The following is a 14,362-nucleotide window of genomic DNA, read 5'->3' as shown; positions in this document are numbered from 1 at the left end:
CGATCCCAGGACCCTGAGGTCATGACCCGAGCCAAAGGCAGAGCCTTTAACACACTGATCCACCCAGGTGCCCCCAGTGTTTTATTATTATTGATGTGAACCCAGTATCAGCTCATTCCGGTGATCGGCTTCTAGATAATTCATACAATCAGTAATAATATACAACAGATTATATAGTATTTTACACTTTACAAAGCAATATGCAATATAAGTTGTCTCATTTAATCCTCGTAACAAGACTGTAAGGACAGGTATTATTTTTAGCATTTTAAGACTGGGAAAATGAAGGGTCATTAGAGTAAGTAATCTGCCCAGATCTCCAGTCCTGATTAACAGTAGAGCCAAGACTTAAATACAAGTTTCTGACATGGAACATGGGATATTTTATTTAGTCTGGTCTGTATGTGTGTTGGTTGTGAAAAACAAGTATCATAAGAGTGTGCCTGTTTGGTTTCTAAACCTCAACTTTTACCTGAAAGCTTGAATAGGTGAAGGTGTTAACTATTACCTTCTCCAGGACTGTAAGTTAAATGGCCCTGGAACCTATTATACAGCGTAAAGGAAATAGATGTTGGGCTGACCTCAAATTAATTTATCTTATTTCTGCCTGAGGTTGGTTGGTTGGTTTCTTTCTTTTGTTGTTATTGAATGAATTTTTTTTTAATTGTTCTAAAGATTGAATTTTTTTAGAGCAGTTTTAGGTTTACAAAAAAATTGAAAGTACAGAGAATTCCCCATTCACATACATAAGCATAGCATAATTTCTCCCTTGTCAACATCACTCGCCAGAATGGTACATTTTTTACCAAGGATGACCCTACGCCGACGTGTCATAATCAACCGAAGTCTGTAGTTACTCTAGGGTTCATTCTTGGTGTGGTACATTCTGTGGGTTTTGGCCACTGAATAATGACGTGTATCTATCATTGTGATATCCTATAGCGTATTTTCACTGCCCTAGAAATCCTCTGTGTTCTCCTGTTCATCTCCCAGACCCACTTCCCACCTTTGGCAACCACTGTTCTTTTTACTGTCTTCCATAGTTTAGTCTTTTCCAGAAGGTCACAGAGTGAGAGTCACGCAGTATGGGGTCTTTTCAGATTGGCTTAGTTCACTTAGCAATATGCATTTAAGGGTCTTCTGTGTCTCTCCGCGGCTTTGTAGCTCATTTATTTTTAGTGCTGAATGACACTCCATTGTCGAAGTACCACAGTTTATTTCATCCATTTGTCTACTAAAGGACATCTTAGATGCTTCCAAGCTTTAGCAATTGTAACTAAAGCTGTTATAAACCTCTGTACACAGGTTTTGTATGGACCTAAGTTTTCAAATCCTTGGGGTAAATACCAAGAATTGCAATTGCTGTATTACATGGTAAGAGTATATTTAGTTTTGTTTTTTAAAAAAGAGCCAAGCTGTCTTCCAGAAGGGCTGTACCACTTTGCATTCCCACCGGCAGTGTGTAAGTTCCTTTTGCTCCACGTCTTCACCAGCATTTGGTGGTGTCAGTGTTCCAGATTTTTGCAATTTTAATTGGTGCATAATGGCATCTTATAATTGTTTTAATTTCCATGTCTCTGCTGACACATGGTGAGGAGCTTCTTCTCATGTGTTTATCTGCCATCCATGTATTTCCTTGGTGAGATATCCGTTAAGGTCTTTGGCCTGTTTTTTAATTGGGCTCTTTTTTTATTGTTGGGTTTTATGAGTTCTTTGTACATTTTTTAATAACAATTCTGTATCAGATGAGTCTTGAAAATATTTTCTTCCAGTTTATGGTTTTTCCTTTCATACACTTGACATTGCTTTTCATAGAGCAAAAGTTTTTAATTTTAATGAAGTCCAGTTTATCAGTGATTTCTTTCATGCATCGTGTCTTTTGTGTTTTATCTAAAGAGGCATCACCTTTCCCAAGGTCATCTCATTTTCGCCTCTGTTGTCTTATAGGAGTTTTATAGTTTTGCCTTTTACATGTAGGTCCATGAGCCATTTCAAGTTCATTGTTGTGAAGGGTATAAAAGTTTCCCTTTTTTTTAAGGAGAACATTTTTTGGAAACTGGTAGGAAGCCATCTCCTTTAGCAGAGTTTTGTGAGAGAAAATATTAAATTGGGCACATACTGAGCTAAGGTGGCAACAAGCCCGAGCCCGGACATTGACCCAGAGTGAGGAAGAACAGCTCATTTGGTCAATCGGCTAAGACAGGAAGGGAAGCTGACGTTCCTGACCTGAAAGCTTCAGACCAAGCCCAGACGCTCTGCAGAGCCATCCTGAGCAAGGGAAATACACGAGGCAAGTGGTGCTCGCAGGGGGCCTCTGACCCAAAGAGGCAAACTGACTGTTTCTCAGAGAAATCAGAAACATTGCTTAAAGGGACAGCTAGACATATAATTGCTGACATTTTGATTGTAAGTTCTTATATTTGTTTACAAAACTCCGCACCCCGTTGATATATTTTCTAGTTACAAAATATGTGCCAGAAAATAGCTTTCTTCCATTTACTCACAGAGGGAAAGATACGCGTCGGTCACACTGCTGGCTGTGTGGTATTACTGAGACTCTGAGGTTTCCGGGCCTTTCCCTCCCTCTTCTGTAGCAGTAAGGACGGTGAAGGCTCCCTGAGGCTCTCCCCCCGCTTAAAAGTGAAATCAATGTAAAACATTTCAAAAAGTAAAATTATATCTCACAATAGTGATTTTTATTTAAGGCACGTGTCCTTAACTTAGATCCCAGAAGCCTCAGAGAATCAGCATCTGCTGAAATTTGTGGAAAAGTTCCTGCGTTTGTCCCCCAAGCCTCCAAACATTAGGAATTGTCTGTTCCTATCTTTGATGTTCCAGAGAGGAGGTTGAGCATAAACAAAGAAGCAGGGGCAACCATCATGACATTTGGCCGAATGACCAGAGCCATAAACCTTCATTCGCAGGGGGAGTGTCTCCTCCTTCAGTAGGGCTATTTCTGGACTGCTCTAGGACAGCGAGTGCACCTTATAAAAACCCAGCCATACCCTTTAGATCTGTTCTCAGGGAAAAAACAAATCTAAAGCCAAGTGGGATCATTACGCGCAGCCGCCGAGCAGCCCTTTGCTTTGCTTAAGTAGATGTCAGCCTCTTGCCGACTTGCTGCTGAGTCCAGAAGAAGGGGACGAAGGAAACAGGCCCAGATGCAGGCAGAGTTCACATTTAGAACAATCAACAGCAGCATTTTCTCCATAGCCATTACCAATAAACACATTGGTGAACTGGTGGTACAGATGTTCTTCCAAACCTGGCTTTAGAGACTCGAGGGTGCTTTAAGGTCCAGAAAGGCGGGAATCAGAGTCAAGCACCAGACAGTTCTGCTTCCGTTTCCTCAGGTGACGGGCGTTCACTTGGATGTCAGACAATCCAGGGAAATAAAATCTTAAAAGTCATTGTTCTACTTACAAAGTATCTTCCGTTTATTGCAATGTGTGTGACAATCAGGTAAAAACCAAAGAGGTCTGCTTGCTTCCCGATAATTGCCTTCTGAGATACGTGCGTGGGTATTTTCTGTCCTTTTTAAAAAGCTCTTTCCTCACGAGACAGATGTGTCATTTCTAAACGAAATCTCTTGAAAGAAAATATTTTTCCAAGACATGAGGAGAATGAATCAAAAAATAATTCCATAAATAAGAGTCTTTTAATTTTATTTTTAGATTTTATTTATTTATTTATTTGAGAGAGAGAGAGAGAACACAAGCACGGAGAGTGACAGAGGGAGAGGGAAAAGCAGACTCTCTGCTGAGCCCGGAGCCCAAAGCGGGGCTCGATCCCAGGACCCCGAGATCATGACGTGAGCTGAAGGCAGATGCTTAATTGACTGAGCCACCCAGGTGCCCCTCATAAATAAAAGTCTTTACTGGCATCATCGAAGGGGGCAGATTTTGTATTACTTTCTTTTCCACTAACATTTACCAGTATCACCTTGTCGTGGAGCTTGCTTTATAGAATGACGTTGTTATTATGGTCCTTTAGCCTTTTCATTATCCAGGAGAGAAAACTTAGTTAGGAGAGCTCACAGGATCTTCCTTGCTTGCTTATATTTTCCATTTGTGAGCATCGCTTCAAAGTGTCCAGGTGATCTGAAAATCTCCTGGGAAGCACCTGCTGGTGACCAGGCTACGCGTCAATGTGCGTGTGTGTTTATCCTCTCCAGTTTCAGATGGAGCCCACACAAGTCCGGAGATGGTCCTCACCATTCATTTGCTTCCCGCTGACCAGCACCTGCCGGCATCCCGGGTCACAGCTCCCCTGCTTGAGGTCAGCCCAGGAGGCAGCGCTGCTATAGGTAGGAACTGAGCCTAAAAGAAACACGCCTCTGGGAATGGAACCGTGTTTCAGCAGCAGTCCCTGTTTAAGCCTCTTGATGGTTGCCAAGAAAGAGTGACCTCTTCTTCCAGAAGGGATATGCCTTCTCACCTGTGTCCTTCCCTCTGCCCATGTCCACGCAAATAGAAGCAGCCCAGAGAGAAGGAAATAAGCCCTTCCCAGGCCAGTGTTCAGTGATGGAGCACAACACAGAATGTGTTTTCCGGCAGAGAAGAGAAGGGAGGGGAGCAGTCTCAGTGGCTGTGCTTGTTTTCTGTCTAGAAGGTGAGAGCAACAGGAGAAATGACAGATCACAGTAACCTTCGGAAGCTGCGAAGCTTCTGGGCTCGGTTATTCTGTACGTGGTTTTATTCAGCTCTCAGTGTACTTACTCTTTAGCAGTTTCCTTATTCTTCCACCTAATGAGTTTTAAAAGCAAACAGTGGATGTTGTGAGGTTTGTTAGCTGTGCTCTACAGATTCTTACCCAGTTTCTCCCCCTGAGTATTGGCCTGAAATTAATTATCATCCAATTTCTAAACAAGTCTCATGTACAAAGACAACGGCCATGCCACCCTGTTCTTTCTCACTTCTGTGATGGCCCTAGCAGCCGTTGTTTTTTTTTTTTTTTTAAGATTTTGTTTATGTATTTAACAGAGATCACAAGTAGGCAGAGAGGCAGGCGGCGGTGGGGGGGGGGGGGGGAGCAGGGAGCCTGATGCGGGGCTCGATCCCAGGACCCTGGGATCATGACCTGAGCCAAAGGCAGAGGCTTAACCCACTGAGCCACCCAGGCGCCCCCCCCCCCGCCAGCAGCCATTGTTAAGACAACTTGGCTCTTCTGTGGATTCAGAAAAAGAAGGGCATAAATAATGAAAAGCCAAAGCAGTTTCTGGGAGCATTTTTCTGGATGAAAACCTACCCCAGCCGGTCAGGACTGACCTATATGTCGGCTTCTGTGCCCTCATTTGTATAGAAAGGTGTTCTTAATTCAGAAATACCTACTTACAAGTTAACTTTGGGAAGTAAGTTAACAACTTGCAATTTGGGAATTGACTGTATCATCAGTTTTCACTCTTCTGTGGTTGACCGGAAGTCAACGGTGCCTTGTTACAACCATCAGATTGCCCGCAGCGTGGCTTCCAGCACCCTGTAGCTGTAATGTAGGCAACACATACCGTTTTGAACATACACGTCCTCTCACAGTGACCTGTCTCCTGACTGCAGGACTTCAGCTGGTAATAAGAGACACCGAGACTGCTCCTGAGGAACTCCTCTTTGAGCTCCGGAAACCTCCAGAGCATGGTGTGATCCTGAAGTACACAGCCGAGCTCCAAGGGCCCATGGTCACAGGTAACTGCTTCCTCTGTCACTGGCCTCCTTGGAGGGTTTCTTGCTCTAGTTTTACATCTCAGACAAGAATTAAAGCAAGTCCATGGAACGAACGATGAGGAGAGACTTTGAAGGAGCAATTTTTAGTTCTTAGTCCATTGGCTGAAAGATTTGGGACTTCTTTCTCTGCACCCACAAGCCAAAACAGTGAAGCTATTGCCTCAAATTGTGGGTGAAATTGGTTGAAATTGGCTGATTTATCTGGAGTAAATGCATTTAGAACCACCTCATACGAAGCATCAGGTGCCACTTTCCTGTGGTTAGGTCATGGAGATGAATTTGTCTGCCTTAGTTTGCTATGTTAATTTTCACAGTCTCCTTAGCACTGAAACTCTGACAGTGTAAACGACATGTGTCTTCATCCATAAAGAAGGAAACACATTTTTTAAGTAGTATCTTCGTGATATAACACTGTGGTAGATCATGGGACCAGCTTTCCAAAGTCATATTTCTTGTACTTTCTTCACTTATAGAAAAATAATACATGTTGACTGTTTTAGAAAGTATGAAGAAGCACAAGGAACACAGCTCAATCTAATTGTGTAATAGTTAGCCCATACACATCAAAGTGAGTATTATCTCTTTCAAAATAGTCACTTTGGGATGCTATATGCTTATTTCAACAACCTGTACGTTCTCAGAAACCTTTATATAATTCCTAATAGTCATGTAATCATGCATTCTTTTGAATATCCCTGCAGAGAGAGGGGAACAAGTCTTTGACTTTGAAGTTAGATAGAATTTGAAGAACAACCAACAAGCATTTGGGAGTCACAAAGGCAGATTTTTAAAAATTTACTGAACACAAGAAATATCATCAGAATAGATTTCTAGCATCCTAAGGGAACTACTTAAGGAGCTTTACCAGTCAGAACCCAGTTGCCTTAACATTATATTTAACCTATACTGTGTAACCAATATATACTATCTAAAGATGTTTATAAAATATTCGCTTTATTACTTTTTATAAAGCACAATACCACTAGCACCAGTAAATCACAATAACATGGTGTCAAAAGAGAAGACTTAGAAGACAAATACAGAAAATGAATAAATTCTTCAGTCTCATTCATAACACCAATTACTAGAGCCAATAATCTGTCAGGAAGTAGAGTTGAATATAACATCCAAGAAGACCAATTCTTCAGTTATACTCTCTGGAATCCTTGGGGCCCATGACACTAACACGCATTTCTTGTAGAAAGGGTTCCATGACCAAACAATTTTGGAATGCTTTAATATTTCCCTATTGAAGATTCTAAAATTCTAATAAATCCTGCAGTTCCAAAAATTATTAGTTTTAAATTTTGTTTAAACCTGTTTTTCCCAAAGTTATATGACCTTGAGACTTTTTCATACACCTGTGAAATCTGTCAAAAATTCATACTCCAGACCTACAACATTTGGATTTCTAACTTTAAGTCTGTTTTTAAATTTTTAGGTATTTTTGAATTTAGAAAAACCTTATACTCCCAACTAAAACTACAGATCCATCAACCATAATTTATTTTCTTAACTTTTTTCAAAAATTTCTGTGTCAAAGTTAGATCCAAGATTAAGTTGTCCTAAAGAGCAGAGGCTTGACCTTTATTCTCTAGAACTAAGAATGCTGACTGGATCTCGCAGAAGCAGATTTGAGCTCAGTATGATTAAGAACTTAAACAAAGCTATCTCCAGTGGGATTAGCTGCCTTGTAGAGCAGTGAGCCTCCCACCCTGAGAAGTGTTGAAGGACAGGCTGAATAACCCCCTTTCAAGAGTGGCGTAAAGGGAATCCTACATTGGGTGTGTGGTTGAGCGAATTGACTTACAACTCCCAGAGTATATGATCCTATATGTACTTTGAAATCCTGAGAACAAAGGTGTTATATACATGAAAAGCGTTATTCCAGAAGGAATTGGCTTTGCAATCTGTCTCTCTCTCGGAAGGTGACACCTTCACATATGAAGATATTGAGAAAAATGTTCTGCAGTACCTACACGACGGCTCCTCTGCCCGGGAAGACAGCATGGAGATCTCAGTCACAGATGGCACGTCAGCGACAACTGTGGAAGTGAAAGTGGAGGTGTCACTCTCAGAGGACCGGGGGCCTCAGCTGGCTGCTGGTGCCTCTCTGAGCATCACTGTGGCCAGCAAAAGCACAGCCGTAATCACCAGGTCACACCTCGCTTATGTCGTAAGTTCTTCCCTGTGTCGTCTTGTTCACTGCACCCTCTCCCTGGGCTTGACTAGAGAGCAGTGCCATGGCTGAAGATTCAGGGCATCAGGTAGGTGGCCATACAAGGAAGTTTCTTCTCAGCCTCCCAGAGCTCCACTCCATTGTTTATTCTGGCTGCTCCCCACATCTCATGAGCCGACAAGGGAACGAGCGGAACTTTGATGGAAACACAATGCGATTGTGTAGGGATGGGTGATGGTCAACAGGAAACAGTGCCTATGCCGGAAAAGCCTGAGTCCCCATTTTTTAAAGCTCCATCCATAATATTTCAAATGGCAATTTTGAGGAAAGAACACTTTAGAAGAACACACCTGATTTATGACTACTAAGTGATAATGTTTCATGGCCCACGGAGAGGAAGCCCACTTTCACTGGCTGTGGTCTCAGGGCCAGATTTAGACAGAATGCCGGCACATTCCTTTGGCAGTACCTCTCTGCCAGGCTTCCTAGGCATGGTGCCTGACTCACCCTCCATCCCATGCCCCAAAAGAAGCCCTGTATTTAGGGAGCAAGGGTAGTTTGAGGGACACCAGGGTTTTTTTTCCATCTGGCCCTAACTTGCTAAGTGACCCTGGTTAATTACACTCCTCTCTCCTGGAACTAAGGATAATGAGGATAATTAATTTTATTTTTCAGTTATGTGTGTTGTAAACATATACATATTCGCTATGTAAACATAATAGTTCTGACAAATACCTTGAAAATAATGATGGTTATTTGAATGGTAATCATTCTTAGTATTGAATTTTTCCTCACCAATGTTAAAATTCCCACCAATGACCTGGGCTTTTCCTTTCTTTCGTTGGTTTGTTTGTTTGTTTGTTTGTTTGTTTATACCATATAGTTTTAAGTAATCCTTTTCTGGGCTGTAAAATCTAGTCCTGGATAGTAGCATGTGAGATAAAGCATTGGCCTGGGAACAATTGCTTCAATTGCTTTAGCACAGATTTTCCCCTCAAATTGTCTTTTCTTAAATTATGGGAAACTGCATTCCACCCTGATTCTTCTCATGGGTCTAGTATAGTTTCAGAACAGCTTTGGTTTTGGTTTTTTTTTTTAACTGACAGGTGATTTTTACCATAGGTTATGGTCTTCTGAATCTTATGAAACTCCATGAATTCATAAAAATGCATGAATACAGATTTAATCAATAGATCACCAAGGCTTGAAAAATGTTTGACAGGCCAAAATAGCTCTCCAGGAGCAGTTCCTGCCCATTAACTGCATATTATAAGCTGCATATCAAAATGCGAGCCCATTGGCAACCGAACATGTATTTTCAGAAATTGATTGAATGTGAATTTACCCACTAGAGCAGAAAGACTCCAAAAGAACTGTTTGAGCCTGCTGAAAGCATAGCATATTTTAAAGACTTAGCTAAGTTATATACTAACTTTCTCTGAGGGTTGTAGAAGAATTTTGTATTTAGTGTCATGGGGAAAATTTTTCCAGATATGCATAGTTAGTAAGTTTGCAGTGAACATCCAGAAAGGTTGGAAAAGCCGTCTGAAATGCTGGTCATAAATGGAACAGAATATAAAAGCGTAGGAGCAGGCGAGCCTGTTTTTAATTAGTGTGTGACTAACTGCAGGAGGGTGACATGGTGACAAGAAAGACGAAAGGCAAGAGGGGGGTTCTGTGCGATTTGTTTCTAAATGATGGTTTTCTAACAGTTTGCTATGCACTGCGGGTAAACAAGTTGTGGGGGGATGTTTTGTGGTTAGAATGGATGAGTTTTAAAACAGGCTTATCACTTACTAGCGTAATAACCCCTGCCAGGGTACTTAACTCTCTGGGACTCAGCTTTCTCTTCTATAATGTGGGAGAAGAAGATAGAAGATTAATCTTAAAAAGCTAATGGTATTTCTGTGCACCAGCCAAAAATACAATAGTTCAAAATATGATACTATCTCTAATAGCATCACATAAAACATATCCAGGGATAAATATAACAAAAGATGTGTAATTTCTAGGGAAAACTGATAAAATGAACAAGTAAAGAAAATCCAAAAGAATGTCTTGACAAAGTATTAGAAATAAAGGGAGCATTTACAAGGGGTAAGGTAGAAGACAGACAAAGCAATAGCATTGCTAGACATAAGCAAAAAGTAGCCAGTAAATGTAACTAAAATGATGATGCTGCTTACAAAAGCATTATAAAAGTCATGTTTGTTTGACTAAATCTAACAAAAACTAGACAGGACTTCTATGGGGAATGTTATAACACTTACTTAATTGACAAACATTTAAAAAACACTCAATAAATAATGAGACATGCCATATGCATGAGCAGAAAGATTTAGTAGCAAAAAGGTATCAGTTCTCCTGCACACTGATCTTTCCATTCCATTGAGTTCCAGTCAAATGCCCAGTGCACTTTTTATGGATCTTAATAAGCTGATTTTACAATAAAGAACGAAGGGCCAAAATTCTGCAAAAGAATGATAGGAGAGCAGGGGCTTGCCCTATCAGGTATCAGGAGTGATTATACACCTGCACTGTTTAAAGCAGTTAGCCCAGGAATACAGTAGAGTCCAGAAACAGACCGACACACGGAACTGTGATGTAAAACAGACGAAGTAAGCCAGATCAGTGGAAACGGTAGGAACTATTTAAAATCTAGACCTGTGCAAAATGGTCGTTCATATGGATAAAAAAAGAGCATGTAGTTCTCCTTCACACTGTACACAGAGATTAACTTTAGGCAAATCAAGCACTGAAACTCTATAATTCTTTGTGGCAAATAGGTGAATATTTTTAGATATTGGGAAAGGAGAGAATTTTTTAAACAAGAAACAAAAAGTGCTAACTGTAAAGAAAAGATTGATAAACTTGACTATATTAAAATTAAATTTCTATTCCGCCAAACACAGCAGAAATATAAAAAACAGACAAGTTACAAATTGGAAACAGATACTTGAAATACATATAACCAAAAACAACAAAGAAAATATAAAAAATGTCTGCAGATCAAGAAGAAAAAATAATCCAGGAGAAGAATGAACAAGAGACAGTAATAGGAATTTCAGAAGAGAAATCCATAGGGCCAATAAATATAAAAAGAGATAATCACTTTTTTAGGCATCAAGGGAAGCAAAAAAGACTACATACCATATTATACCAATTCAACTGGCAGAAATTTAAAAGTCTGAAAGTACCAAATGTTGGAGAGGAGATGGATCTGCAGAAGGTTCTTTGCTGATGGAAGAGTCAACTTAACAAACCACTTTGGGAAAGAATCTGGCATTTTCCTGTGAGGAAGAGCGGTCGTATACCCTCACCATTCCACCCCTAGATTCCTCTCCAAGAGAAAGTTTCATATGTATACCAAACAACATGCCCAAGAAAATTCAGAGCAACAGTGTTTGTAGTAGCCAAAATACTGAATCGAGACAAATGCCCATCAACAGGGTAATACAACCTGTGATGCACTTCCTCTGTGGGATATAGAGATGAACCGTTGCTGCGTATAATGATATCAACGGATCTCAGCGGTCCACTACTGAGTAAAAAGGAAAGTAAGTCCCAAAAGGGGAAAGTCTAACTAACTCTTTTTTCATAAGTGTTTGAAAAACAACTAAAAATACTTTGTAGTAATATATCAAATAATATCAAGGAATTTCAAGGAAATGAGAAATAAAACGCAGGGTGATGGGAGGCCCAAGGACAGGGTAAAGGAGGAACACACACATAATTGTTAATTATCAGTGTTCTAGTCCTTGTGTTGAATGGTGGGTCAATAGATGTATAAGCAATAAAAATAAAATGAAAAAATCAATACAAAAGGGGTAAGAAGGTAGGAAAATTACAGGAGAACAAGTCTACATTCTTATGAGATTTTATGTATCCATAATATCTTAGATTGGCAAAGTAGTAATTTTCTTTAATCATAAAAATAATTAATAATTATTTTCTGAAATTATGCTAGCATTTTCAGAAGAAAAAACCTAGCTGATTTCACACTTTTTCAAACCAAGCAGTCATTTGAGATTTGAAACATTAAAATAAATCTGCCTGACATTGAAATAAACATTTTTTTTTTTTTTGCCAAATTTGCCAGTGTGGAATTTTGAAGCTATTCATTCTAATCAAGAGGCAGGAGCTCTGTCCTTGTAATTCATCACCATCTCACAAGATAATACCTTAGAACTCTTAGCTGTCTTTTAAAAATTCTCTCTCAGAGGGTACTCACAGTAATTCTAGGAAGTAGTCTGTTGGAAGTCTGCCTATTGTATTTGATAACCCATGTGGAAAAATAGAGAACCTTCTAAAGTATTAATTTAGGGGAAATTTTCTGAAGTTTTGCAGCTTTGATGAATTTGAGTTTCCTCCCTTGATTGTGTCAGGTGATGTAAGGAGATATGGAAAATTCTGTGACCTTGCAGTGAGGCTCTGACCTGTCGATTTGAAAAGGCCCCTAGAGGTAGAAGCAAGAACTGACTAACATCCTCTGCCCCAGATCACCCGGTCTCTATGCCGAGCACATTCCTGATCCATACTTCAACCAGCTCTACAACGAAAGCTTGGAAATTTGCATTTCAAAGTACACTTGGTACTTGGAATGCAATATTTCTTTTCATTGTTGCTGTGGCAAAGTGCAGAGTGCCCCCATGTTCACAGCCAACTGCTCTAAAAGACGAATGACTCAGGGAAGCTCTCCAAGAAGATGTTGCCAGCCTCCTAGATATTTCCACAATATCCTTAAAGACAGAGGAAATTGTTCATTAAGACATACAGCTGTTGTCCGTGGAGAAACACAGAAAGCCAATTTTATTTCTTAATAAGCCATGCAGAAGGAAAGGAAAATTGTCTTTGTTAAGATTGGTCATCTCGGGGGTTGAGTATCTGTGGGTTCCATCATCCCAGTGAAACGAAATCCGTATGATTTCCTGAATTCTTCTGTTACGCTAAAATTTTTCCCATGTCAAATATTACTTAAAGTGAGTCACTGGCTAAGCTAAATGACTTCCCTTCTTTCTCTTTCACAGAATTTTCTTTCTCATTGTATTACATGTTATAATGGAATTTTACCGGTTTCTAAAAAGCAAACCATCCTTTGACACTCTGAAGGAAGCCTACCACTGTGTTTATGGGACGGTGACTTACGTCTCCGACCACGTTTTGTTCTTCATTAGATGCATGTCATAAAAGCGCAACCCTGTGAGGCTCCTACAGGAACAATAGGGCATCTCTTTGTTTTATGCCCCATGCCTAAAGTGCATTTCCTCACTGTTATCTTGAGCTACTCTTGAAAGAAGACATTATCCAAGAGGTATTTTACAAAGAATAAATAATGGGATTTTCATGCACTTTGAAATGGCGTTGCTTTATCACAAATGGAAAGAGACCTTTTCAGCTGGCAGAGAAGTAAGCATGATCTTTACCTACTGGACATATTTATTCCTACAAGTGTGTGTTCATGTCTTGCCTCATATTTGCCCAATTAGGATGATTCTTCCCCCGACTCAGAGATCTGGATTCAGTTAAGTTCCCTGCCCACGTATGGTGCTCTCTTAAGAGTGTCCGGACCTGAGGTAGAAGAGCTCTCCGAGGTCTCCAACTTCACAATGGAAGACGTCAACAACCAGAAAATTAGGTATACAACCACTTTGTATTACTTGACAGAGTTTGTAAAAATTGTATTAAAATATTTAAGCAACTGACCGGTAGTCCCTTGAAAGATTATATTGCCGCATTTTTAAACAGAGATGCAGCCGTCTTACGTGGCTTGTCCCGGAGCTCATTCATTTGATTCTGCCCTCCCCTCTGCAGGTATTCCGCTGTGTCTGAGACTGACGGTCTGGCTACTGATGGCTTCCATTTCTCTGTCTCCGATATGGACCGCAACCGTCTGGACAATCAGATGTTTACCATCATGATCACGCCTGTTCAGAACCCGCCTCCAGTCCTTGCGTTTGCTGACCTCATCACGGTAAATGGTTCTCAGAGCAATGGGCAGTGAGTGCTATGCAGAGATGAAATCTGTTCTGATGTAAATACAGGATTTCTACCTGAATCGGCTGCCAAGTTCTTCCTCCAAAGTGTCTAGGCAATTGTGTCGAGATACACAAACTCAATCATGAGTTTTTCAGAAAGTATGAGAAGATATATGCAGAAGATCAAATAATTGTATTTACATTATCTAGTCAAAAAAACATTCATGTGCTAGACATAAATGCTAAGTGTGTGTAGTATTTTGTATACTAGGTGCATATAGTAATGGAAGTAAAATTATAAATGGACTATATCTTTCAGGAGTTAAAAATCTAATGCTTCCGAGAACTAAAATATGGGGAGATGGACAATGTCCCCAAGTCACTTTTTAAGCTAATATTTATTACTGTAAAGGTTATTTATAGTTCCTAGGGGTGGGGAGGGAGGGGGCCATAAGATATGTCCCGTTCATGAGGTTACCCAGACCTGAGTT

General features: G+C 40.2%; 1 protein-coding gene across 1 annotated transcript in view; it reads left to right on the top strand.

Annotated features, from left to right (window-relative positions):
* Nucleotides 1-14,362, top strand: part of LOC111149126 (Fraser extracellular matrix complex subunit 1) — a 405,997-nt gene that overhangs the window by 300,979 nt on the left and 90,656 nt on the right. The window contains exons 37-41 of the mRNA XM_022506058.1: nt 4,175-4,306; nt 5,553-5,678; nt 7,646-7,893; nt 13,383-13,531; nt 13,708-13,867. Coding sequence (XP_022361766.1) covers nt 4,175-4,306; nt 5,553-5,678; nt 7,646-7,893; nt 13,383-13,531; nt 13,708-13,867 — 815 coding nt within the window. The remainder of the gene's footprint in view (nt 1-4,174; nt 4,307-5,552; nt 5,679-7,645; nt 7,894-13,382; nt 13,532-13,707; nt 13,868-14,362) is intronic.

The sequence above is a fragment of the Enhydra lutris genome, unplaced genomic scaffold, assembly GCF_002288905.1.
Source record: "Enhydra lutris kenyoni isolate GAN:26980312 unplaced genomic scaffold, ASM228890v2 scaffoldscaffold21, whole genome shotgun sequence".
Classification (NCBI taxonomy): Eukaryota; Metazoa; Chordata; class Mammalia; order Carnivora; family Mustelidae; genus Enhydra; species Enhydra lutris.
This window is presented reverse-complemented; position numbering and strand designations above follow the sequence as displayed.